At 46.3% G+C, this 27,780-nt stretch overlaps 2 protein-coding genes across 7 annotated transcripts in view; one reads left to right on the forward strand and one right to left on the reverse strand.

The window, feature by feature from the left end:
- Positions 1-999: 999 nt before the first annotated feature.
- Positions 1,000-11,649, reverse strand: LOC109274858 (translation initiation factor IF-2-like). The gene is made up of 4 exons (XM_053907676.1): positions 11,299-11,649; positions 10,391-11,255; positions 6,371-6,485; positions 1,000-1,389 (listed from the first exon to the last, which is right to left on the reverse strand). Exons 1-2 carry the CDS (start codon positions 11,647-11,649, stop codon positions 10,581-10,583), a joined length of 1,026 nt encoding a protein of 341 aa, XP_053763651.1. The 3' UTR covers positions 1,000-1,389; positions 6,371-6,485; positions 10,391-10,580.
- GCNT4 (glucosaminyl (N-acetyl) transferase 4) overlaps positions 10,340-27,780 on the forward strand; it is a 128,573-nt gene continuing 111,132 nt past the window's right edge. For 2 of the 6 annotated variants that reach the window (XR_008423829.1, XM_019463003.2), the window contains exon 1: positions 10,857-10,964. The gene's annotated coding sequence lies outside the window, so the exon portion shown is untranslated. Of the gene's footprint in view, positions 10,468-10,856; positions 10,965-11,200; positions 11,355-11,715; positions 11,885-18,226; positions 20,179-27,780 lie in introns of those variants that run through there. The other 4 variants (XM_019463004.2, XM_019463006.2, XM_019463005.2 and 1 more) reach the window with 4 other exon arrangements.

Consider the following 27,780-nt stretch of genomic DNA (forward strand, 5'->3'; position numbering starts at 1 on the left):
TGAGCTTCATCTGCCAATAATCTCCAGTCCTTGACTCACTCTTAAAAGCAAGTCATTCTTTCTTTGTCCCTATTATAGGCTGGATTGTGTCTCCTCAAAATTCATATGTTGAAGTCCTAACCCCTATGTGGAAATAGGGCCTTTAAAGAGGTGATTAAATTAAAATATGGCCAGTAAGGTAGGTCTTCATACAGTCTCTTGTACTTATATGAAGAAATGTGGACACATTGAGGGATAACAGAGATGCACATGTACAAATAAAAGATGATGTGAGGGGCGCCTGGGTGGCTCAGTCAGTTGGGCGCCCAACTTTGGCTCAGGTCATGGTCTTGCTGTGCATGGGTTTGAGCCCCGCATCAGGCTCTGTGCTGACGGCACAGATCCTGGAGCCTGCTTCGGATTCTGTATCTCCCTCTCCCTCTGCCACTCTCCTGCTCATTGTCTCTTTCTCTCTCAAACATTAAAAATAAATTTTTTTTAAAGACTATGTGAGTCACAGCAAGAAGGCAGCCATCTGCAAACCAAGGACAGAGGGCTCAGGATGAAATCAACACTGCTGAATCCTTGATCTTGGATCTCTACACTCCAGAACTATGAGAAGTAACTGTTGTTTAAGCCACCCAGTTTGTGGTATTCTGTAATGGCGCTCTGAGCAAGTTAATGCAATCCCTAACTCTCCCATACATTTGTTTATACTACCTAGAATATTCCCTCTCTTTTCTGCCCATCTATGTGTTCTTTACTCTTTGAGCCCTCTCCTCATATATGACCTCACATATTGCTTTCTCAGACCACCCTGATCCAAGCACCGAATATTTACAGCCTGGTGTTATTCGTCCTCATGGTTCATCTCCCTGCAAATAGCTGGAAAACTTGTTGAGATCAGGCTTAGAGATTTATACCTTATTTCCATAAAATATCTCAAACATACTAGATGCTCAAGAAATATCAACCAGTTAGAAGATTTCAGGTACAACAATAGAAAACTCTACTCAAAAATGGCTTAAACAATAAGGAAAATTTATTTCCTATAACGAGTCCAGAGGTAGAAACTTTAGACTTCATTAATTCTTCAACTCAACATTGTCACTGTTGTTTCCATCTTTCTTCCAGCTCCCTTCACAGTGCCAAGATGGCTGGGCTGTTACAGGAGGTGTACATGTAGAAACAGCCTCATTAGACGAAGAACAGAAATAACTTTCTTCCAATGCACATCTTTTCCGAGCACCACGACCACACCGGGACATTGTGTCTCATTGGCTAGAATTATGCCATCTGCCCGTTTGTAAACTAGTCGCTGGCCTGGGAAGTAGGATTAACTTGATTGGTTGAGAGGAAAAAGGATTTGCCCATGTGCAGGAGAGTAGTCAGTTGTACGGATTCCAGAATCTGTCAGTAAAACAAACAAACAAACAAAAACACCAAACACATGTGTGAGGGGGAAGAGTTGGGCTAAGAGCAATATTTATTGAACACTTAATATGTACCAGTCATTGTTAACCACTTTCAATGTAATAACTCATTTAATCCTCACCACACCCTATGAGGCAGAGATATTATTCCTGTTTTACAAATAAGGAAACTGAGGGACAGAATGAAGTAACTTGGCCCAAAGTCACACAGCTACCAAGTGGTAAAGCTGGGATTCAAACCTAATAATCTGGCTTCAGAACTCATGCTGTCAGCTACCATATATTTCCTCTCTCTCAACCAAAAGTATTTGCCTGATTATATATATACTAAATGATTACAAGAGTATTGACATCATTTTGAGCGATGACGACCGTATCGACTCCTTCCTCCTACACACTCTGAGGGAGTCAGTATTTGCCCACTTCAGTGAATGACAGGTAGTCATGGCAGATGGAGACATAAGTGGCAAATGGAATGCAGCAGTCTTACTGGATGAGTTGCAATATGAACACATTGGTATCTGTTCTTGGGCTCTCTCTTTCTCAATCTAGGGAGTTCCGGTACAAAGAATGAGTAAAGCTTATTCATCTGAAATATTGCCCAAACTCAATTTTCATGGGAAACTGTCCTGTTGTTTTTAAAGGAATGCATGTGCCCAGAGGACCTGGACTTTTAAGTCCCTTTGGATTCCCAGTTCCATGAGGGGTAACAGCACATACCCACCATGTGTATTTCTTTGGACACCCTCTCCTATTTCTCCTCAGCACATTTATGTTGAAGCCTATTTCACAGAAGGATACCAGGGCTATATCATTCTTAAACTTGTTAAAGCCAAGAAATACAGTAAGCTTCTGCTTAAACTTAATCATAATGTTCTCACATCCATAATTCTTTTATGGACCTAAATAAGAGGCACAGAATTTGAGGCCATGTCAGATCAGCTTGCCTCGGTCTCTGTTTAAGCCCTGAGTACAGGCTGCATGGTTAACCTTAAATTCCTTGGACATATTTGTTACTTCACATTCTTTCATTTAGGCTACTTTGCCAGGGACTTTAAAGTAGGAACGGCAGATGCAAACATTTGAAGCTGTAATGTAAATAGTGGTATTTCTAAAAGTAAAAGCAGTTAACATTTCTGTTTTTAGATTTTCACAAGACACCTTAAAGTTCCATGACGTCTGGCAGGTTGGCTGAGATATGAAGTTGGGTCATGTCCTTCAAAGCCGGAGGCCAGGAAGTGGTGAGACAAGTTACCCAGCTGGTGGGTGAGACTTGCCAATCACCCAACATCTTCACCTCGGCACAGCATTTTTGTTCTCTGCTCATTATGCCTACACATTAACTGTTACAAAATGACTAAACAGAACAAAACAAAAATTAGGTTTCCTCGTGTAAAAAATGTCCCCGAAACAGAAATGCTAGTGGTAGATATGGAGAGGTTTAAGAAAATTTTGATACTTAACCAAAAAAAAAAAAAAAAAAGGTATCCAGGATAAATAAATAAGTAGACAGTCAAATGTGGAAGAACCTGGCTCTCTGTCACAAATTATTTTATGTGTTGTAACGCAAGCCCAGAGAGCCCCTCTCTAAAATGGTGGAGGTCCCTTTCCTATAGAAGCCAAGGGGACAGACTTGAGCCGCTCAGTCAACACACAGGGCAAAGTCCGCCACTGCCCCATTTTTGGTCCCTCTGCTGCTGTTTCTCTACATTCTCTACTGTAGCTGTTTTTCTGTGAAACTCCATCAGCCTACTGGTCAGCTTGGTCCTTGGACACTGCTCTCAGCCACTAATGCTCTCACCACCTCCCATATCCCTCTGCCTCATGCTGATCTCACCCCACCTGGTCCTTTCCCCAAAGCACCACCCACCCCAGCTGTTGTGGAGCAGGGGCTTCCCGGAAGGCTTGTTGATAAAGGGGAAGGAGTTCCAGCACAGTACAGCACAAAACTTAATGACTGGACATGGCCTCTGCCACAGGGAGTTTCTCCTTAAGGACGTCCTCATCAGACCCTGCCTTGGTTGAAGCAGGACAAGACAGTGGATATAAGAGCAGGCTCTGGGCCGACATCCTAGCTCTGCCACTCTCTAATTAGGGAACCTTGTGACCCTCTCTGGGTTTCCATGTCTGTAAATGGAGCTACCAACGTACCTTCCTCCTCAGATGTATGTGAGGATTCAATGAGGTAAGCTGCATAAAGCAGGCATCAGCCACTGTGGCTAGCACAGAGGGGTTGCTCAATAAATGATAGCTGTCAGGGCGCCTGGGTGGCTCAGTCAGTTGAGCAACGGACTTCAGTTCAGGTCATGATCTCACGTTTGTGGGTTCAAGCCCAGAGTCAGGGTCTGTGCTGACTCTCTCAAAAATAAAAATAAAAAACATTAAAAAAAATAAAAAAATAAATGATAGCTGTTGTTGTTATGAGGGGTAAGTTGCCCGGGCTCCCCTCTCTGAACCTGTGATTAACAACCTTGCTGCATCTCTCTCTCCCTCTCTCTCTCTCTCTCTCTCTCACACACACACACACTACATCCCTATACTTAATACAGAAAATCTTTGAGAATGAGTCTGGGATTGGTAATTTCTTAAGCACCTTAGGTGATTTTAATATGCAGCCAGATTGAGAACCACTATTATAGACTCTTTCCACATCTTCCCCTTTCTCTCTTTCCTGGGCCACCTCTCACCTTTCTGTAGGCCTCCAAGAGAAACTCAGGATTCTCCTGTTTCCTCCCTTTTTTTTTTTTTTTTTTTTTTTTTTTTTATTTATTGAGAGAGAGAGAGAGAGAGAGAGAGAAACAGACAGATTGTGAGTGTGGGAGGGGCAGAGGGAGAGAGGGAGACACAGAATCCGAAGCAGGCTCCAGGCTCCGAGCTGTCAGCACAGAGCCCAACACGGGGCTTGAACCCACACACTGTAAGATCATGACCTGAGCCAAAGTCGGACACTTAACTGACTAAGCTATCCAGGTGCCCCTGTTTTCTCCCATTTTATTATAAGCGTAGCATTTTTACTCTCTATGACTCATTCTAACCATCTAGGCTATGCTCAAGGGGCGTTGGCTTTTTCACCTTCAAAATATTGTATGTGTTTTTTTCTCTGGCCATGAAGTACATGAGATTTTATTCAGTTGTTGCTTTAAATAACCTTTTTTGTTAAATTTTTTTAATGTTTGTTTATTTTTAAGAGAGAGAGACAGACAGAATGCAAGCGAGGAAGGGGCAGTGAGAGAGGGAGACACAGAATTGGAAGCAGGCTCCAGGCTCTGAGCTGTCAGCACACAGCTCGAACCCACCAACCACGAGCTCATGATCTGAGCCGAAGTCAGACACTTAACCAACTGAGCCACCCAGGCGCCCCAATAACATGTTTTACAATAGCAAAAAGTGACTATAGTTCTCCCCAAATTGGGTTATTGTGTAAGTGTCTGCATGTGTTTCTTCCAAACTAGGAGATCAAGGATTCTAGCTGTGGGAGACAAGAAGCTGGAAGCCACTGGACCACAACCTAGCAATATACATGGAGTACTTATAAAATATTTCTGCAGATCTCAGGGGATTGTCAGTCTTGGATATTTATTAGGAACACCTGATGAATGTTAAAACCCAGACCAAATCTAGGCCTCATCCCAAGAGATTCTAGTTTCATTGATCTGGAGTAGTGTCTGTGCTGTCGGAATTTTTTTTTGTAAGTTTATTTATTTATTGAGAGAGAGAGAGAGAGAGAGAGCAAGCACGCGTACCCATGTGGGGGGGAGGGGCAAAGAGGGGGAGACAGAATCCCAAGCAGGCTCTGTGCTGTCAGCGCAGCTGACTCACTAACCAGGAGTACCTGACCTGAGCTGAAATCAAGAGCAGGCTGCTTAACCAAATGAGCCACCCAGGCACACACAGGGTTTTTTAAATCTCTCCCAGGTGATTCCAGTGAGCAGCCACTGATCTTTGGAAACTGATCTTGTAACTTCAGTTTTGTTTTTTTTTTTCCAACCACCATCAATGCATCAATCACTGCATTAATCCTCTGTTTCTCAAACTTGTCCCATTAAAAGAATCATTTGGGATGCTTCTTAAAAATACAGATTCCTGGGCCCCATTCCAGGTTTACTGAATCAAAACCTTCACAAAAAATTTTTTGATAGTGCCCATATAAGTTTTATCAGTCAAATGTGGGAAACACTACATTAATTTAACTTATCTTGGCCCATTTTCAGTTGATTAATATGTACTGCATTCATTTGTTTGGAAAATTTTAATGAGCACCAAATATGTGCCCAGCATTGTTTTTAGCTGCTAGGAATACACCAAAAAACGAGACAATTCCATGTCCTCTGTCTAGGAGCAGAGTAAACAAGCAAAGAAGTTAATTTCAGATAGTGACAAATGTCATAAAGGCCAGAGAGCAAGATAAAGGGCTAGAAGGTGATATGGAGGTACAGGAAGCCATTGTTGTAAAAAGGGTGGCAAGAGAAGTTGCATCTGAACAGACAACTGATTGATGAGAAGCTGCTGAGAATATCATTGCAGCCCCACTTATACCATTTTTAATTTCTACGTCTCATCTCTCCTAAATGATATGGGCTTTTCTTCAAGGTCAGGGACTGTCTCTTATATTTTTGTATTCTCTTGTAGCAACCAGTGTAGCACTTTGCACAGGTAAGAACTCAGTGAATCACACTAGATTCAAAAGCATTTCATCCTTAAACATACCATTAAACACAGCCAGCAGAGGATACAGCAAGTTCCCGGATTACTAAGTAAAGGAAAATCCAGGAAAATACACATCAATCATCAGATACTCAGCCCAAGGTTAGACTTTCTGCTTACTTCCAGCTGCTTGCCACAGTTACAGATACTTAGTGGAAAATCTTTCAAACATGCCAAGATCTGGTCATCTGCGCACGACTCCACACTGGTGAGATCCAACACGAAATTGTGATTATCAGTTTTTGTCAGCTTACCATTTTGTGATGTAATTTGTTGCCTTTTGTATCCAACATCTCAACTTCTCCAACCTCTATTTTCATGAGGTAATCAGCTGAGCTTCTCAGAAGGCCACTGTATCCTATTATGTTTCTAGAAGGCCAAAGGAGATTCTTTAATACAGCCAAAAATACTCAGAAGGTTTAGTGAAACCAATTCAGATGTCTGGGGGAGGTTTATCACAATTCCAATTTGGAATTCACATGGCTTTAGGAAGGCTTTTCATTTCTTACAGGATTACCCTGTTCTTCAGATGCTTTCCTTGGGCCAAGGACAACACAGCCAGTACTGGAAGGCTCACCCAGGGGAAAACATCATTTGGTAAGGAAATTCCTGAACAAGGACTATTGAGGCCAGTGTGTTTCATACCAATTCTACAACTGATTTGCTGTTTGACCTGAGGAAATTACTTGCCCCCTTGGAGCCCCAGGATCCTTAGATGTAAGATATAATGTCCTTTTCTCTGATGACACTCTGATTGTTATAAAGACCAAATGAGGGGCGTCTGGGTGGCTCAGTCAGTTGGGCATCCAACTTCGGCCCAAGTCATGATCTTGTGTTTCGTGAGTTCAAGCCCAGCATCCAGCTCTGTGCTGGCAGCTCAGAGCTCCCTACAGATCCTTCATCCCTCTCTCTCTCTGCCCCTCTCCCACTTGTGCTCTCTCAAAAATAAATAGAACATTAAAAAAAAAAAAAAGACCGAATGAAATTAATGAAAGGAAAGAGCACTTTAAAGCATGCTAATTGCAATGGCATTGCAACATACCATTATTGTGGCCAAATAATCTACCATGTTTTTATACTCCATATGGTAGGTGTCCTTTTAGCCTCTCATTTCTGCAGTAAAACTTCAGAAGTAAAATTCTGCCAGGCACGCCTTCCCCACTCACAGCTGTGCTTTTGATAAGCTATCCTTACTTATCTTTGCTTTCCTACAAGGGTGTGCTTAGATTGCCCTCTGCTCGGAGTGATGTGCTTTAGTGGTGTCCTCAGTGACTGTGTCCCCTTGGCTGACTTCCTGAGCATGGCTGTCATTTGGCCCATCATTTGGAGCTTGGCATCTCCTGTCCTGTTGGTTATTGATGTTCTGGGTACAGGGACTATGTCTGTAAGTACAATGTCTTACTTGGAGGAGAGGCCCTGTGATTTATAACTCTTTGCATCCTTAGCTCAAGCAAACATTTTCATTAACAGTGACTTTTAGGGCTGGTACTTGGTGGAATAGTGTCCTCCCAAAATTCATGTCCACCCAGAACCTGTGGACCTGACCTTATTTGGAAATAGGGTCTTTGCAGATGTAATCAAGTTAAGATGAGGTCATACTGGATTAGGGTGGTCCTAAATCCAGTGTCTGATAACCCTAAAGAAGACAGAAATTTGGACACAGAGAAGACACACACACACAAAAGAAGGCTAACGTAGTAAAGGAAACAAAGTCTGAAGTGATGTTTCTGCAAGCCGAGGAGCGCCAAGGAGTGCCCTTGACCACCGCAAGCGAGGAAGAGACAGAGGAGTATTCTTCCCTAGAGCTTTCAGAGGGAGCATGGCCCTGCCAACCCCTTAATTTCAGGCTTCTGGGTCCAGACTGTGAAAGAATACATTTCTACCGTTTTAAGTCACCTAGTTCGTGGTAATTTGTTACGGCAGCTCTGGGAAACTAACAGGAATACTGAGCGTGCTGCACAGCGTAGCAGAGACCTTCCGTGGCCACCATCCAGCCTTGGACAATCAGCTTTTGGAAGACTTGGGGCACTGTTTTAAGGAAAGGGACTAATTGATGGCAGTGAATAGAGAGGGCAGGGAGAGAATGGGCATGGTCTGAATATAGAACAATCGAAAACAACGTGCCCAAACTTTATGCTAAAGGTGTTTTTTAAGGTCCCATCATAGAAACAGTTTGCTTTATGACTAGTAGGTTGATCTGGGAGTTGGAGACAGGGGAGCAAGTGAGTGAATGGATACCCACTTTTTAAAAAAATTTTTTTAACATTTATTTATTATTGAGAGACAGAGAGCATGAGCATGGGAGGGGCAGAAAGAGGGGGAGACACAGAATCTGAAGCAGGATCCAGGTTCTGAGAGGTCAGCACAGAGCCTGATGTGGGGCTCTAACTCACAAACTGCAAGATCATGACCTGAGCAGAAGTTGGACTCTTTACCGACCTAGCCACCCAGATGCCCCTGGATAACCACTTTTGATTGGATATATTCAGAATAAGAAAACTGGTCTCTTTGGGAGGAATTCTGTGAGTGTGGCTTTCGTAACGCCCCTTGCTTGAGATAACCAGAAGCTTTGGTGGTGCGAGTGGGGGCTGGTGTGGGCCGGTGGGCCATTCAAATCCCAGTCTCAGAGGCCTCAGTCTCCTCAGCTATTAACAGCATGGATACTTGGGGTAGCCCATCAGGGTCTGAGTTCTGGCTCTTCCATTTATTGGCAACTTATTTCACTTCACCTGCTTCCCTCTTGTCATCTATAAAATCAGAATAGAAATGGCACCTCTTTCGTAACTTTGTGATGATTAAAGGAGTCTGTATAGATATCTTAGAATAGCGCCCAAGATGGATGATAGAAGCCTTACTTGTTTTTATCATCATCTTCTTCGTGTGCAGACGGGGGAGACAAGCAGAGTGAATTACCTGATCTTTAGTGGCTCTTGCAGAAAAAGGAGGTCCCACTGGGGAAAAGGAGATGAGTGTAAAGCTGGCCATTTACTTGAAAGTGTCTGCAAAACGGATCTTGAAGTATTTGCTCCCCTGGCACAGAGAAGTTTTTAAGAGGCAGAGTAGTCTCAGAGTCTCTCCTACTGTGGACAGACTCTAGATCCTGGGAGTAAAGGATACGGAGTCTTATGCAGTGCTCCCTAGTTGGGATTCACTGGGTGTCAGAGTCTGGTCTTATCTGGCTCTCCACCCACCAACCAGGCATACGGCAAGCCCTTAGTCAACACGGACTGACACTGAAGGAAGCAGCAAACCAGCTGTGACTGACTTGCCTCGTGGGCCTCCTGTTCTAAAAGTCAGGCCCTAGGAGCCTCTGGCCCTAAAAGGAACAGGAGTGCTGCAGGAGACTTCTGGAAGTAGACAACTGCCAGCACAGATAAAGCATCTGAGATAGGGAAACGGAAGGGACTCCATTTTTAGAAAGGCTCCATCTCTGCTGTTCTTCTGCTAGGCCCCATTTACTCATGTTCTATTTTTTGCGTTTGCATAAACCAGAGGAGCTATGTTCCCACTCCAAGGGGGAAATAAGAAAGTTATTCTCTGAGTTCTGTCCTAAGTTCTCAGACACCTGATAACATCTAAGAAGAGCCAGATCCAAAATTCATTCCAGGACATTAGCTTCGATCAAATCTGGGCTGAGGCTGGCATCAACACCGCGGACCTTCTAAAATAACGCCTAATATTCACCTGTCATTGTGCCTTTGGCCCCTCTCCTGGAATCCTCAAGGAACACATACCCTGGACACCTTTCCAATATAAATCCCTAACCCAAAGCAACCACTAGACTCATTCCCCCTTTGGAGTCTCCTAGACACTCCCTCTGCTATTCTCGGTCACTCCCGCTATTCCATAAACTTTCCACATGTGATTTCTATCCTGCCCGAAGCCAAGGATCCTTTTGGCTCGTCCTTTGGGACCCCCCTCCCGTGTCCTCAGACTGGCCTGCCTGCATCACATCCACTTCCAAAAATTAGTATATTTCAAGCTGTAGATATTTCTTAGTTGGTTAAGTAGGTCTGAGCTTGCTTTCATTCAATTATTCCGGGATCAGGACTGGTACCGGATCCCACGCCCTCAAGGCCTGACGCCCTCACCGACCCCCCACCCCCACCCCGCCCCGCTTTCTCGGGTAAAAAGGAAGCCTTCGAGTGTCTATTTGGCATGTAGGCACTGACGGAAAACAACTTTGTACCCTATTTATTGGCCATAAAGCTCCACCTTCCCACGCTGTTCCTAGATATTTCTCCCGGCTGCGTGGGACACTGTCCCAGTCTCACCAATGAGAGCAAGGCAAATTCTGCAGGGCCCGAGCTTCACAGAGCACAGCCTTGGGGGAAAGCAAGGAGTCGCAGATGTAAGTTTGCTTTGTCACCGCCCTCTGAGCGACTTTGGGCAAGTCTCTTGGCTCCCCGGACCTCGGATTTCTTGTCTGTTTAACGCGGGGAGGCACCCGAACCTGGATGACGCTCAGGGCAGCGGCGCAGAGCCGCGCGGCTCGGCCGGAGCGGAGCGCGCCGCGCGCGCCTCGCAACTTTGTCCCAAGCTTGGAGCGGGGACCCCGGAGTGCAGGGGCGGGGAGCTCCCGCTGCGGGAGCGCGGCGACGGCGCTCCTCCTTTCTCCTCCACGTCACGGGGGCCGCTCGGCGCTCTCCCACCCCCGGCCGAGGGAAAGCAACTCCCTAGCAGGGCGCGCCGCCGAGTTGGCGAAAGGGGAGGAGGCGGGAGCGAGCCGCCGCCGCCGCCGCCGCCGCCGCAGAGGGGCTGGGAGCCCGGAGCGCAGCTCGCGGCCCCCTCCCGGACGGCCTCTGCAGCCGCGGGGACCCCGCGTTCGGGGCTCCCCTGCTCCCTTTCGTAAGTCGACTTGGCCACGCAGGCCAGCGAGGAACGGCCGGGGCCGGGGTGCAGGGCTCCGATCCCAGCCACGGAGTGGCCAGGACGGCCGGACCCTCTCCTCCTCGAGACTTTGACTTTCCCGCTAGGGAAAACTTGGGCGCCGCGTTGCTCTCGGGGGGGTGGGGGCAGGGACGCCGACCACGGGGTGCCGCAGCGGGATCCCGGGCTGAGCCCCGGCCTGGCTGCGCGCCTAGCGGGTGCCGGGAGGAAGGGCGCGGGCACCCGGCGGGCGGAGATGGGAGTCGGGGGCTATTGCGGGTGACTCCGCCTCGGCACTCGCGGACGCCGCAACTTCGGGAACCCGCGCGGCGTGTCCGCACCAGGGTTTCCCCGGACTCTCCCCGAGCGGTGAGAACGCGGCTCCGGCACGCGCCCTTTCCGAGGCGGGGAGCCCGCAGTTTCCGTCCCGCGGCACAAGGGCCGCTCTGGTGAGGGGCGCCAAGGAGGAGGGGGCGCGACGCCAGCTATTCCCACCTCCCCCCCCCCAACCCAGCGCTCCAGCCTCACCGCAGCCCCAGCGCCGCTGGCAGCGACGCTGCCCGAGACTCGGGTCCCTGGCGTCCTCGTCCCTGGTAGGCGGGAAGCGCGTGGGCGGGAGAGGGACGAGGCGCTCGGGGATGGGCTGCACCAGTGGCTTGTCCATTAGCACTGGGCGCTCTGGGGCGGAGGGGAGGGGTGGGCTGGGGTGGGGTGAGGTCTTACCAGTTTGGAGATCGCAAGCTGTGGGGCGGACTTCCTGGCGGTGCCCTCCGCAGGGACGAGCTTCGTTGCTTTTTAAGGTCAAGTTTTCATGCCGCAGAGCTGACCAGGACGTCCCCCCTGCGAGGTGGCCGCGCCGCTCGGGCAGGCGTGGAGCCTCCGGGGATCCAAGCCAAGAGGTCTGGAGTCTCGAGTCAGTTTACCATCTTTACTTAGACTGACGGCGTGAGTGAGCTGGTATTGCCTGGTAGTTTTAGAACCAAGTTCTCGGTCTTGGGGAGGTTTTCCGGGTTGTTGTCGCACGGGAAGCTTGTGATTTGCCCCCTTACCTGGGCACACGAAGAGGTGGTGTTAGCCCTCAGACCCTTACCCTTCTCTCTTCTCGTCCCTACAGTTGAAGAGGAACAACCCAGAATATTAAGGGAATTAGGGCTAATATTAAGTATCCCGTGAGAGTTGGTAGACATGGAAGTCACCCTTCTTGATCTTATATGCATGAAGCGTGCCCTTATCAAACCACTTATCAGCCTAAGGCATTTTAGAACCTAACTGTCCCTTTTGACAGCCTTCGTTGATAGTGTCTTGAGGAAGTAAAATCTTTAAAAATAAATGAATGATGGCAGGGAACATTTCTGTGCTGCACTTTGCAAGGATCCAATACTGTCTGAGAAATGACCGATTAAGATGCTGTTGAATTACCTCTTTTATTAGCAGAGAAACAATAGCCAAAGAATTTGGTTGTGTGGTCCCGAGTTCAGAAAACTGATAGAAGAATTTGGGGGAGGGGGAGATGAGGAGCAGGGTTCCTTCCTGTTTATTGCTTGTACTCATTCCAGAGTTTACTCATTCCAAAGTAATTTGCTAAATGCCACAGTTATCAGCACGGTGGTAGGTAGGAGTGAATGGCATAATTGGGGAATAAGTCAAAGTCGGCACTTGATAGCACCATGACAAGTAAGTACCCTCAAGATAGGCAGGCAGTAAATAGTTATCAATGTGACTTTGAATGAATGCAGATCATGGCTGCGTGGGGGGTGGGGGGTGGAGGTGGGGGGTGAGGAAGTAGGGAATGTACATGACTGTGCCCAGCTTCTGTTTTCTCCCTTGAAAATCACTGAATACTGCAGCTGCTAGTTTGGTTGGTAACCTGGGGCTTATCTTAGGGCCCCTACCAGAAGTAAACTGTGTCTCCTTCAAAGAAAGGATTTCCTTCTTAGTCTGGGAAGTGGAAGAAAGCAGCACGAGAATGGGATTATGTGATGCCGGGTTGAAAAGTCAATTCATCAATCCAAATTTGTTGAGACCTTACTGTGGGTCTGGCCAGTGCCGTGTGCTGGGGGGGGGGGGGGGGGGGGGGGGGTAGGGGGAGGGGCAGATGTGCTGAGTCTGGGAAAAAGGCAGGTGGCCTTCTGGGGGAGATTTAAGGTGGGCCTCATGGATGAATGGGAGTGGTGTCCACTAAGTGCACGGAAGAGAAGGGGGAAAGGAGCATTCTCCCCGCCCAGGGAGCAGCGTGCCCTGAGACAGAAGGACTAGCAGAGAGTTTGTGGAATGGAGAGGTCCAGTTTGATGTGAAGGGAGAGTGGCACAGGTGAGGTGAGCAGGTGCCAGGGCTACATGATGCCAGGCCTTGGGGCCCTTTTGTGGAATTAATCCTCTGGACAGTTTCACACCTGAGAGTGTCCTGGTGAGAGTTGCATTCAAAACAAAACAAGACTAGGTTTGCTGTGTAACAATGGATCTGAGGTACCTGGAAGGTAAACAGGGCTGTTCCAAGGGTCTGAGAGGCCTGGGGGTCTGGGCTGGGCTGAGGCCATGGCAGCAAGTGCTTGCATTCAAGGCAGACTCTGGAGCGACTTGGTGACGACTTTTGTGTGGAGAGGGCAGGGCGACTCTCTCCAGGTTGTGGCAGATGTTGCTGCCATTCATAAAAAACGGAACATTAGAGGAGGGGCAGGTTTTGGAGGAAAGATATGTTCGGTTGGTTGAGTCTGAGACCCTGGCTGATGCTCCAGTGGGGTAGGCGTCACCTGTGCTGGGGCACTATTTAACGCTTCGGGTGGCCGGGGCAGGGGTGTGGACCTGGGACAGAGCCCCTGCCTTCATGGGGAGAGGTGAGAGCCAGGGGGGCGCGTCTCACACATGGGAGCGAGCACCTGCCCGGTCCGCAGGGCGCGCTGCGGGCTGAGGACTGGCAGTGGCCTCCACGCTTGCCCCCCTGGAAGCCACTCCTCAGGTGAGAGGAGGGAAAGGGGGATGGCTTTTGTGAGATGACGGAGCTTCACACACAATACGTGAAAGGGATGGAACGAAGATACCGGAGTCCCTTCAGGTGAATACAGTCTGATTGAGCTGGCATTTTGACATCGAACTCCCGTAACTCTCAGCATCTCACAGAAACAGTACTTTGAAGCACATATGACTGTGAGATGTGAACTTTGACTTCGTGAATCATGCAAACTTAATGTTTCATAGTAACACAGCTGGAAATGGGGCAACAGAGCAGCAGCTCCACTGAGTGGCCCCTGGAGCGATACTGCTGAGGCCAGTTCTGGCTGTGCCGCTCCCTCGCTTACCCATGAGAGTTTCCTGGCCTCTGAAATGCCACCACATGGACGGGGCGCACGCTTGATCGTACCTTCTCATGGGCTGTGGTGAGGATTGCACGTGTGCATCCCGCACGCACAACGTGTACACGATGTGTGCATTGTGCCGGCCTGTAAGCCTTAGTGCTGGCGGTTTTAGGATGATGTCACCTCATTACTTCCAGATGTAGGATCTGAGAACCAGAGAATTGGGAGAACTTGTACAAGGCTATGGAACCGAACAGTGGCCAAGTTCAGGCTAGGATCCCGTTTGCCTGACTCCCGGACAGGGGCGCCTTCCATTTAACAGGCTAACCAGTGTCAGGTGGTAGGTGCCATATAAAATTAACTGTAATAAAAGAATCTGGTCACTGCTCGCCAGACTGTAGAGAAGCAAAGCAGATAATATCAATGTCAAAGCTTACAGACTTTTCCCAAGCAATTTAGAAGTGTATGTTTTGTATTAATTTGCATTGCTTTGCATGTCATTGTATATGCATTCCATATGCTGGTAATTTTCCTACTGGGATCGAAAGGCTAAAGCTTCAAGTATATAAGATCAAATAAAAATTAATCAGGAATTGAATGCAGCTGGTTTGAAATCTAATGGGCCCCTGGGCACAGTGGGTTCGGTGTGGGCCTTTTGGGGGAAAGGACTGGATCAGTATTTACTATTTTAGCAGATGTGGGAAGCCAGATACCATTTGATGAAAGCAGGTCACATTTTAATATGTAATGAGGCTTGACCTGCCGAATATAATGCATCAGGACAGGATGCATGGAAGAATACCAGAAGGAGACTGCCCACTACGTAAAATGCAAGAAATGAAGCAGAGAGAGAGAATTTTGCTCTATGAAGCTGAACTAATAAGAAATGCTAAGGGTCAGAAGTAAAGGTGAAACTTCTGTTCAGCAACATAAAATTTTAAAAAGAACACAATCGTAAAAATAAATGTGTTTTTTTAAATGTTTATTTATTTTTGAGAGAGAAACAGATGGTGAGCAGGGGAGGGGCAGAGAGAGAGGGAGACACAGAGTCTGAAGCAGGCTCCAGGCTCTGAGCTGTCAGCACAGAGCCCAACATGGGGCTCGAACTCATGAACCTTGAGATCATGACCTGAGCTGAAGTCAGACACTTATCTGACTGAGCCACGCAGGTGCCCCAATATGTGGGGTTTTAAAACCAATAAATTATCCCTAATTTGGACTTGCTGGGGAATGGCCATTGTGTCTTAGTAAAATCTCAGAAATACATACATGTTTTTTTCTGAATTACAATTTTGTTTCTCAGAGTATGGTCCCTGGACCAGCCACGTCAGCCTCCCCTGGGAACTTAGAAATGCAAATTCCGAGACCACCCGGATCTGCTGAATGGGAACCTCTGGGGATGGGGCCCAGCACCCTGTGTTTCAATATTTGGAGCCAGCTTTCATTCTTCTTGAATTTTTGTTTCTTCAGTCTCGACCTTCCGTTTCCCTCTTGTGTTCACAAGCTTCTCACTGTTCTGCTTAACTTCTGCTGGTCAGTGTCCTTGTGGGGGGTTGTACCCAGACACAAACCCATCCCTTCCTCTGCCCCAGGGTCTAACCCCGGGGAAGATGCTTCCTGAGGGCCCTCTAAGCTCTCAGGTTGTACAGCCCTGTGGTTCTCATGCTTCCCAGAACCACACTGATTTGGGTTTTGGTTTGCATCTGCTGCCTTTAAAAAAAAAATCTTTTGGCAGTCTCATCCCCAACAAACTGTTACTCCCCCCAGACATACAGTCCGCCAAACCCTGAACTGTTCTCTCCAGATGCTCCTGTTAAACCCCATTTCTCCATCTGCTGTGAGTGCAGTTAATTTCTTGGACCTAAGCGCTGGTCTTTGTACTGACGTTAGATTGCATCTTACTGGATTCAAGTCTGTCCAAATCTGTTTGGATCCTCCTTCTGTCCTCTTTCGTATAAACCTTCATGTCCTCTGCTGATCTGGCTGCTGATGTCCTGGCCAGAGGAATTAATAACAATGTGAGTAGCTTTGGTAGAGGCCTTCCTCACGGTTAATGAGGCTTAAAAACTTGGCATCTTTTGCAGTCTTTGTGGGGCTGACATCAGAAGAATTGTCATCAGCTCATCGTTGTTTGGTTTAAATTACAGCTGCTCTGAAGCGTCCCCATGCAGTTGCTCCGAGAGAGGGAGAGGACGAGAGGACCATCTTCTCTGACTCCAGCCTCCATGTCCCCCTACCCCGCACCCCTTATAGTCACTGGCAGCTTATGGTCAGGAGCTCCATGACTGTTATTGTTGTCCTGATTTGTTTATACTGTCAGCTTAGGGGGTTTTCTGTAAGTGACACAGAGGTAAATTTCAGCTTCTTTATAGTCAGATTAGGATGGATTCAGGTATTTCAAAATAATAGGAAGCAATAATTGTGCCTTGTCATTTCCCTCTCCTTCACCCCACCCCTCACAACCACCACTAAGCTCTAGACTTTAAGAGGGTTTTGTGCTAAAGCTTACATTTTAGCGAAGAGATTCAGGTTATTTAAAATTTTTTTAATGTAGAATTTTGTCCGTATATGGCTTTTAAAGGAATATAATTAGATACTTTAATTGCACAAAGTTTAAGAATGTAAAAAGCAGGTGCCCCCGGGTGGCTCAGTCAGTTGGGCGTCTGACTTCGGCTCAGGTCACGATCTTGCCGTTCATGAGTTTGAGCCCCACGTTGGGCTCTGTGCTGGCAGTTTAGAGCCTGGAGCCTGCTTCAGATTCTGTGTCTCCCTCTCTCTCTGCCCCTCCCCTGCTCTCTCTCTCTCTCTCTCTCTCTCTCTCTCAAAAATAAATAATATAAACATTAAAAAACAATTTAAACAAAAGAATGTAGAAAGCAGAACAGCTTTATGGCAAGAATGCTTTTAGCCATGGTTGCTAGAGCATGAAAGAGTGCCTGGAATCCAACATGGTGCTATCATTCATGATCCATATCCAGTCCTACCCAAGCCCTCTCCCACGTACTTTCCCCGGGCACTGAAAGACTAGCTTTAAACCAAACTGCAAAGATGTCCATAAAATTCAAGCCTGCTTTCCCATCCAAGATGCTACCAAACGCCTTTTGATGTGATGTGCTCTCTTGCCATGGCAAGCAAAACAAAAGTGCCTGGTGATAAGGGAGCTCTTTGTAACCTCAAGGTAATCTCTATGAATACTCTGGACTTCTAGCTCTTTGATTGCTTTTCTTCCTTCCCCAGTCCCTTCTGTTGCTTTCCTCATCTAGTTAAGGGGCAAACAGATGAGGTGGTCCATTTGGAGGACAGTTTCCTGTCTGTGTTCAGGCTCAGACAGTCAGCCTGTCTGCTCTTGGATAGGTTGGACCTGTTTCTAAAAGTTCTGCAAACCGTGGTATTTCTCCTGGTCGTTTTCCAGATCCAGACAGCCAGTGACAGCAGCTCATTCAGACTGCAGCAGAGGCTGGCCACTTGTGCCCAGGACCAGGAAGAGCAAAGCCTAACGTAGCTCCTGTGCCGGCCAGCCTTCCTTCTCTCTTCCTTCTGCTCCTCTGCATCATGGTAGCATATTTGGAATATTTGCATTGTCGTGTCCTTTCTCCACACCCCCACGTAATGCCTGGGTGCAGCAAGGAGGGGCTTTCTCTGCCCAGCCACCCTCTTCCACCAGGTTCTTTCTTCCTGTAGCCATCCCAGCAAGCACCCTGCCATACTCTCGGGCAGACGGAGTTGGATATAGTATCCGAGGGGTCAGGAGACGGAAGTGGAGTGACACTCAAGGCAAACACAAATTAAGTTCCAAAGACTAGATCGTGAAAAAGTACTAATGGAATAACACGGAGATCGTGGAGCTGAAGGAAGGGGATGTGGAACCAGAGAAGAGATCCTTAAAAGGAAGGACATATAATTAACACTGTGCCAGGAAAATCCCTGAATAAAAATCATTTCTACATACTACCTGGTGGTTATAATTCTGAGAGATTATACAATAAAATTCAGAGGTACCGAAGTAACTTGGGATTTCTTGGGACCTCGCTATTTATTTCTCTCTGGATCCCTCCAGGCAGGACAATTTCTATTATCTCTCCAGAATCTAACATAGCACCTCCCTGGCACATGGTGGGCACACAGTAGACGTTTGCTGGATGGACAGGCAAGCAGTTGAAGGGGGATAGAAGTAGGATATACAAGCATGAAGGTGTGTACAAAAGAGGTGAAAGCAGGGACATGAACAGATATTTGTACACCCGCGTCTGTAGCAGCATTATTCATAATAGTCAAAAGATTGAAGCGATGCAAGCATCCACCAACAAATAGCTAAACAAAGCATGGTGTATACGTACAATAGAATATCATTCAGCCTTCAAAGGAAGGAATTTTAGATGGATGCTGCAGTACAAATGAACTTGGAAGACATGATGATAAGTAAAATAAGGACAGAGGCTGTGATTCCTTTCTTACGAGGTTCCCAGAGGAATCAAATTCATAAAAAGAGAAAGTAGGGGGGTAGCTTCCAGGAACTGCAGAAGGGGGGGGGTGGGAATCAGGAGTTAGTGTTTAACAGAGTTTCCACTGGGGAAGAGGAAAAAATTCTGTGGATGCAGGTGGTGATAGTTATACAACCATGTGAATATATTTGATGCTACAGAACTTAAAAATGGTTAAAATTGTAACCATTGATCCATCCATGTCCCTCTACCTCTCCATCCATCCATCCACCCATCCATCCACCATTTGTCCACACACTCATCCACTCATGATGTCTCCATCATTTATGGAATGGCTTTTCTAGGATAAACTAGGAAGCAGAGACTTCTTAGCACTGATGATTAAAATGGTAAAATTTATATCAAGTATATTTTAACCACAATAAATAATAGAAGAAAGAATATTTTTATGATCATCGACTAGTTCATAAATACGGAACAAGAGAGAAGATATTTTCATAACAAAGTAGTGAACCAGGTCATACTTGGAACACATACTTACAGAAGGACGACAGCAGTGACCCCAGACTTACTGAGATGTTTAAGACCATGCTACTAAAAATGCGTTGCCTGCATCTCCGTATGAAGCGGAGACTTTGGAAGCCTTGCAGTCCTGTGCAGTCCCGTTTACCCCTTTGATTCCCGCTTTAAAAAAAGAAAAAAAAAATTTTACTTTGAAAAAAATCTCAAGCCTACAGAAAAGTTTTAGGCCTACGACAGTGGGCACGGCCTCATTTCCCCTGGAGCAGGTGAATGTGGAAGGCTTTGCTATGGCTTCTGCACCATCCTGCCCAATGGAGAGCCCTGGCTGTCGTCCCCTGGAGGTGGTGTCTGGGTGCAGGAGCCGGTGTGGCACGTTGAGGATGAGCCCAGTCCCTGCCTGCAGAACGGCCCCTGGACTATGGTACTGGCTGCTCCTCTTGCTTAAATGCTTTTGACCCCTTACTGTCATGCAACCTATGTGCCCGTCTGCTTTTCCTGCCAGAATGTACCCCACGCAGGAGCTCAGTCAGTCATCACAGTACCCATGGGAGTTAGCACCTTGGCCTCTTTCACAGGTAAGGAGGCAGGGGACTGACAAGAATGGTGACAGCTTCTTAGTGAAGTCAGGACTTAAATTCAGAACCGCTGGCTTTAAGTTCCAAACCAGCTATGCTGTAAATAGAGGGGTAGAGCAGGAAGGTATGATGCAGAGGGGTCAAGTGTGGCAGGGAAGAGAGGAATGGGGTCAGGCAGGTCAGGGAGGGAGGGGGCGATTGGAACTACTCAGCATGTTTCACCCTAAGTGGCGCTGTTATCTTCCTTGACAGGTAAGAAGCTTGTTACAGATAAACTCACAAGAAGGCAGCCTGCCCAAATTGACTTTCAGAGATCATGTGGCCTTCCCCCTGCTGGTGACCAGGACCATACAAAGTAGAGGTTTGCCGAGACCTGTGTTGTGTTGTACCTGAAGCATGGTGTGCAGACTGCACGGTTTGTGCCAGTATCAGAGGCAATTTGGTCAATCGTGGAGACTACTTTCCTTCAGGTGTTTACCTAAAGCCTCCACCTGCTTCTAGTTTGCTCCGCCTGAGACCTAGAATTTCACGCTTGACCACATACAGATTGTACTGTTGGACAAGTAGTTGTACCTAGTTGTTGTAACCTAGTTTATATATTTTTATTTTTTTAGTATTTACTTACTTATTTTTGATAAGAGAATGGCAGAGAGGCAGAGAGAGAGAGAGAGAGGGAGAGAGAGAATTCCAAGCAGTCTCCAGGCTCCGTGCCATCAGCGCAGAGCCCTACGCGGGGCTCGAACTCACAAACCGTGAGATCATGACCTGAGCTGAAACCAAGAGTTGGATGCCTAACCAAATGAGCCACCCAGGCGCCCCTATATTGTAACCTCATTTCCATTTAAGCTTGATCTTGCTTGTGTGTGAAGCTTGCTTGATATGCATGAAACATTCCCCTTTTCAAATGCTCATCTTCCAAAGTGCATCTTTGCAAAGTTGCTTAAACATGTGAGGGCTTATTTTTCTCACATGACAAGAATACAGCGTGGATGTTTGCTGCTGCTGGGTCAGGGGTTTGAGGCTTTCAGGGCTGCGGTTGCTGATATTCTCTCAGCCTGCTCTTCATGGTCCCAGCATGGCTACTATAACTCTAGCCATCATGTCGGACTTCCAGGCAGAAAAGTGCATTCTTTGTTTATTTAAAAAAAAAAAAAAAAAAAAAAAAAAAGGACAAAATGGCATACCTCCCCCTGAATCAGTTTCCTTTAGAGAACTTGCCCAGATACCCCACGGTATAATATACTGTTATTGACTGTTCCTCTTCAGTGGAGGCTGAAGAAAAAAGCTTTTAGAGGGGCATATTTCTGCTGCCAACAATGTAGGGGTTCGCTTGGTAAAGAAGGAAGGGAGGATGGATGTTGGAAAGCAACCGGCCATCTCTATCAGAGCCATAGATGAAGTCTTTATGTACCGGGTCTGTTGCTGACTTTCAGCTCACTGATCAGTGTCTGTTCTGGTACCAGCACCCGACTGTTCTGATGATCGTAACATTATAATCCGCGTGAACATCTGAAGAGGCTGGTTCTTAGTTTTGCATTCTGTACCGTTGGCATGTAAGTTTGCTTAGGTGGTTTTTCACCAAAGTCTTTGACTTCCTTATTACATTAATCCAAAATCTAAACCTTCGTATTGAGAGACCTGTTATCTTCATTAAAGCCATTGCTAGAATACATCCTTGTAGCAGATGCCAACTGGAGAGCTTCCTGGAGTAATTTCTAGATTTGACTTTCTGGAGACACTTTCCATGAAATCCTGCTTTGAAAATTCCTATTTGGGCAGAAGTTTTTCGAGCACTGCTGATTGTCTTTGTTCCACCTGTTTATCTTAATTTTAAATTCCTGGGCCTTAACTTTGTGGCATCTATAGGCACACAAGCTCTCAGGGCAATATGTACATTGTAAACCAAGAACACAGATCTTACGGAATGGTAGAGTCAGGCCAGAGTAGCTGGGCTTGAATTTTTTAGTGGAAGTAGAGAAGTGTACTGAAGTCCCCAGCTCAGCCCCCCACCGCGTCGACAAAACCCAGCAAACAAAGGCGCTCTTCTGAAGATGTAAAATTGAGTGTGTCCAATCCATTCGTAGAGAGTGTGGCCTGGCCTTAAGCCATCCCTGCCATCCATATTCTTCATTCACATCTGTTTATCCCCACGCTGCCTCTGTGATGTGGTGACGGACATTAAAGGTTCTACTTCAAGTGCACACATGGAAATCAGGGTAGCTGTATCTCTTCTGCTGCTACCTCTGAGGAATTCATTTTGGCCAGTATAAAATATGAAGTTAGCCGTACAATAGCAAATAAGTGCTTCTAGAAATTTCAGGGTGGGCGGTGAATTATATACCATGCAGACCTTGGGGGGGGAAAGAGTTTTTTTCTCTTTCTAGCACACTAAACATACAGTTAAAAAAAAGACACCGGTGTCTTTCAATTCAGTTCTTCTTCTTTGTAGAAAAAGAAGCCGAGGGGCGCCTGGGTGGCTTGGTCGGTTGAGCGTCCGACTTCGGCTCAGGTCATGATCTCACGGTCTGTGAGTTCGAGCCCCACGTCGGGCTCTGTGCTGACTGCTCAGAGCCTGGAGCCTGTTTCGGATTCTGTGTCTCCCTCTCTCTCTGCCCCTCCCCTGTTCATGCTCTGTCTCTCTCTGTCTCAAAAATAAATAAACGTTAAAAAAAAAATTAAAAAAAAAAAAAAGAAAAAAAGAAAAAGAAGCCGAGATATACTCAATCCACATTTTACATCTAGAATATTAAATATATTTTTGTTTTGTATGGTGTCCAGCTAAGTGTGGAAGGCAGAGAAGAGAAGGAGAATCTAAGAAAGAATGTAAGATTGGTGTTTATAAAGCTTGAGAGGCAAAGTTCAAGTACATCAATTAACCTCTTTTTTTGTTATCTTTTGTATCTGCAAAGGAGGTAACATTTCATTTAAGCTGTTTCCATCCAAGCTAAAATTTAAGAGCATAGATATTTTTGAAATCCGCCTTTCCTTTTTTGTTTTTGTTTTCCTGTAGGAAAAAGCTCTTAATGTTTTGCAACATAATGAGGGTCATGAACCATTAAAAAATAAACACTTCATTCAGTAGTATCATTTATGGCCCTTTAGATTTCCTGCTAAAGACTTAGCCCTGTGGTTTTGCCCAATAAGATACACAAATAGGGGTACATGGGGGGCACTTGGGTGGTTCAGTCAGTTAAGTGTCCAACTTGGGCTCAGTTCGTGAGCTCACGGTTTGGGGGTTTAAGCCCTGCATCAGGCTCTGTCCTGACAGCCTGGAGCCTGCTGCAGCTTCTGTGTCTCCCTCTCTTCTCTCTGCCCCTCCCCTGCTTGTGCTCTCTCTCTCTCTCAAAAATAAATAAACAGGGGCGCCTGGGTGGCTCAGTTGGTTAAGTGTCCGACTTCAGCTCAGGTCACGATCTCGCGCTCCGCGAGTTCGAGCCCCGCGTCGGGCTCTGGGCTGACGGCTCAGAGCCTGGAGCCTGCTTCTGATTCTGTGTCTCCCTCTCTCTCGGCCCCTCCCCCGTTCATGCTGTGTCTCTCTCTGTCTCAAAAATAAATAAACGTTAAATAAATAAATAAATAAATAAATAAATAAATAAACATTAAAAAAAAAAAAACAAAAATGGGTGCCTGGGTGGCTTCTTCAGTTAAGTGTCCAACTCTTGATTACAGCTCAGGTCATGATTTCACGGATTCTTGGTATAGAGCCCAACAGGGCTCTGTGCTGACAGTGTGGAGCCTGCTCAGGATTCTCTCTCTCCCCCTCCCTCTGCCCCTACCCTCCTTTCACTGTCTCTCCCTCAAACAACAACAACAACAACAGCAAAGCAAAAAAACCCATATACAACCAGCTTTTGATGTTTGTCCTGTGAACCAAAGGCAACGAAGCCAGAGCAAAGTTGGCCACCTCCCAGTTTTTGTGACTATAAAAAACCTGGCTGAATTCGGCCACTTCTTTTGCTCCATTGCCGCAGTCCAGATTTCAGATGACCTTGAGGGACCATCATCCAGTAAATACATCCTGATGTGGGTTGCTCGTTCTTTCCCCCCGAAAATAAGGGGCTCCGCTTAAGTTACTGGTTAGAAGGATTATCAAGAGGTGGTTGACAAACTGATGTTCACGCCCAGCATTTTCATTCAGACCTTTACTCTCAAAGGTGGTGACCACAGTGTTTGCACTCGCAGGCCAAGCGCTGGGCCTGTGGAGGAAGCTGTCAGTTGTGCCACGTTCTGCCGGCACCCCCACCACATCCCCTTTGGATGAGGGGCGTCCCGCTTTCCTGCTACGAGACCGTGTTAACCCTCTGAGCCCCTGAGCACTGGTAGAGGCCCTCGTTGAGGCTGTTGTGCGCTCCACTGCTGTAGAGTCCTCGGTGCTGCTCTGCTTGTGATATGGCCCTTAGGGATGGTTTTGCCAAGCAGGGACGCCCAAACGGGTCACTGCAGCTTTGTACTGTCTGGAGAAGCATTGCCCCTAAACATACTGAGTGGAGGGGAAAATTGTATAGCATCTGCCACCTGTAGTTACAGAAGCTGGTTAGCTGAACGTGACTGAGCAGAACTGGCTACATGTGTCTCCCTAGGTATCTTTTTTTTTTTTTTTATGAATAATAATTGCATACATTTTTAATGCAGAAATCTAAACTTTTCAGAAGGCATGTAATAACAGCAACGTTTGAATATTTGCCAAAAATCCTAGTGGAAAAGCACAAAAATGACATAATACCATCTAAAAGATAAGGAATTCTTTGGTTATCAGTCTTTCGAAAGATAATGAGCAGGCGGAGGGGAAAAAAAATAAAAACCTCTAACGATTAACTACAGTAACTATGTTCCTGTCTTTCAAGATCCAAGACAGGTGTATGTCTTTAGGAACAATATATATACCAGACATTGACAAAAAAGACCATTGTCAGGGAGTGAAAAACAAAAAATAATTAGAATGTCAGAATGAAGGAAGCAATGCATGTGCTGTTTTAGAAAAATAAAACTAGGGGCCCTAGGGTGGTTCAGTCGGTTAAGTGCCCAACTTTGGCTCAGATCTTGATCTCACGGTCTGTGAATCCAAGCCCCACGTCAGGCTCCATGCTGACAGCTCTGAGCCTGGAGTCTGCATGGGATTCTGTGTCTCCCTCTCTCCGCCCCTCCCCTGCTCATGCTTTCTCTCTCTCTCTCTCTCTCTCTCTCTCTCTCTCTCTCTCTCTCTCAGAAATAAATAAACATTAAAAAAAAATTTTAGAAAAACAAAACTAAACCACAGCATACAGACTCATTCCTGGTTTTCCCAAGAAACCATTCCTCTTGTAGAGGTCCTGGTAACCAACATTTGCATACCAAAGTTGCTTTCTGTAGGCCTTTGACTTGCCTGTGTCATAGGACCTTCATGATCCCATTGCTGCATAGAAAACCATTATTCCATTTAACACATGGGAAGTAAAGACTTACCCAAGATTAAATGACTTGCCAGGGTGACTTGAGTTTTTGATGGCACAGCCCAGACTAGAACTTGGGTCTTCTGACTTTGTCCCACTGAGCAACTATTCTGTGCCAGTTAGGTATGTTCCAGGGGCTGGAGGTAGAGCGGGAACAAGGTCTGTCTGGGAGACAGGCATAAACAATCAAACAAAGTTAACTGCTGCTGTGGTAAGTGCTTGGAAGAAAACAAGGAGTGCAATAGTCAGGAGAAAGACTGGAGAAGGGTGATTGGAGACAGCCCAAGGAAAGGACATTTCTATTCTAGCTTGAAGGCCAGAGGTGCCTGGGTGGCTTAGTTGGTTAAGCATTCAACTTCGGCTCAGGTTGTGACCTCGTGGTTTGTGGGTTCAAGCCCTGCATCAGGCTCTGTGCTGACAGTTCAGAGCTTGGAGCCTGGAGCCTGCTTTGGATTCTGTGTTTCCCCCTCTCACTCTGCCCTCTCCCTGCTCACTCTCTTTCTCTCTCAAAAATAAATAAACATTTTTAAAAAATAGCTTGAAGGACAGAAGGGGGCCAGTAACCCCAGGATCCAGAGAAAAATTGTCTGAACATGGGGACAGCAAGTGCAGGGGTCCTGAGGCAGGAGACTAGTGTTCTAGAAACTTTTTTTTTTTAAGTTTATTTATTTAGTTTGAGAGAGAGAGTACATGCATGTGGGGGAGGGGCAAAGGGAGAAAGAATCCCAAGCAGGCTCCACACTGTCGGTGCAGAGCTGGAAGCAGGGCTCTGTTTTGCTAACCAAAACTTAGAAGGCAAGTGTTGCTTAGAGTAGAATGAGCAAGAAAAGAAGAATAGGATGAAGTTGGAGAGGAAGGTAGGGACAGGAACTGGCTAGGCCTTGGGGCCATGGAAAGGATTTCTGATTTTATTCTAAGTGCAACAGAAATCCTAGTGAAGGGTTTTAAGTGTAGGGAGTGGGACTAGGGAGCAGGAGTGGTCTGATTTATGTATTTAAATGATCATTTTGGCAACAGTACAGAGGATGGATTAGAGGGACTTTCAAGGGAGGCTAGTGAGGAAGTTATTTCCTTTAGAGGCAAGAGTGGATGGTAACTTGGCCTACGGTGGAGTGGAAAGGTGTGGATGGATTCAAAACACGTTTAGAACCAACAGGGTTCTCCTCCAAGAGATTGAAGAGGCGGCTGGCCTTGTGGTTGACAGTGTAAGCTCGGAAATTGGGCCAGAGTTGAAAGTCCTGGCTCCTCTACATACTAGCTATTTATCCTCTGTGACTCAGTTTCCTAATCTGAAAAATGAGGATATTGACAGGGAGGATAAAGAATGAGTAATAGGGATAATAAACCTCATAGGCTTATTGAATGGAATAAAGAACACAAATAGTATTAGTGCTCAGTGTAGCCCATTAGGAAATGACAGGTATGTGTCCACCGAATCTGGTAGCATGACAATTTTTGTTGACTTTGACCAACAGACTCAGTCGAGGGGGCAGTGGAGCCAGGCTGGACTGAGTACCACCATGAGGGATCTGGATACTGGGGAACAGAAGTCCCCACTCTGTCCAGTCCTTTGAGGGAGAGCAGTTGGATGTGTAAACATGTATGTGGGGCGCCTGGGTGGCTCAGTCGGTTGAGCGTCCGACTTCAGCTCAGGTCATGATCTCACACTCCGTGAGTTCGAGCCCCGCGTCGGGCTCTGTGCTGACAGCTCAGAGCCTGGAGCCTGCTTTGGATTCTGTGTCTTCCTCTCTCTCTGCCCCTCCCCTGCTCATGCTCTGTCTCTCTCTGTCTCAAAAATAAATAAAAACATAAAAAAAGAAAAAAAACATGTATGTAATGGAGGAAACATATTCTTGGCATCCCAAGGGTGAAACTGTTAAGTAACAGCTAGGACTCTGTTTTCTCATCTAGAGAAGGAAGACTTTGGACTCAATTACCATTAAAGTCCTTTGTCAGTTTTAGGATTTTGCTTCTAGGCTTCTTCAGGAATTATGGGATAATTAATTAAGCTTTGGTGAAGAAGGCCCAGAAAAGTAAATTCTATTATTGAATTTTTTTTTCCCTACAGAAAAGTATGTTGACTTCAGTTAGAAATTGTTTACTTTCGAACAATTTATAGACACAGTTCAGGATAGGACTTAATCACAGTATATTGTGAAATGAAAAAAACCAGATAAGACAGTATCTGTGTAGTGAAACTTCTTGTTAAACAAAAGCAAGTCCACAAAGGTGTCGTTATTGAAAATGGTCTGGAAGGACAGAAGGTCCACAGAATGCTTTTGCCGGGTGATGGGTTACTGGTGAGCCTTAGTTCCCTCCTTACACTTTATGGACTTGTTCATTTTTTTTTTCTAATGGAAGTGTTTACTTTTGTAAACGGAGAATGGAAAAGCGTTTCTTTTTCCTTTTTGGGATTATAACCTGTTATTAGTGGAGGAATTGTCCTCCGTTTGTATTGTCTTTCTGGACCAATCAGGCCATTCTTATGTTTTGTATGCTCACTGTTTATCTACTCACAGTCAGATCATTATTTG

Source organism: Panthera pardus, unplaced genomic scaffold (genome assembly GCF_024362965.1).
Source record: "Panthera pardus isolate Hobbes unplaced genomic scaffold, ASM2436296v1 HiC_scaffold_2, whole genome shotgun sequence".
Classification (NCBI taxonomy): domain Eukaryota; kingdom Metazoa; phylum Chordata; class Mammalia; order Carnivora; family Felidae; genus Panthera; species Panthera pardus.

What these genes read in the sequence shown, in the direction of transcription:
- LOC109274858 (XM_053907676.1), bottom strand. Translation starts at nt 11,649, where the DNA reads ATGGACAAGCCACTGGTGCAGCCCATCCCCGAGCGCCTCGTCCCTCTC. An exon ending in ACGCCGCGCGGGTTCCCGAA is followed by an intron (nt 11,256 to 11,298) that starts GTTGCGGCGTCC and finishes CACCCGCAATAG; the next exon opens with CCCCCGACTCCCATCTCCGC.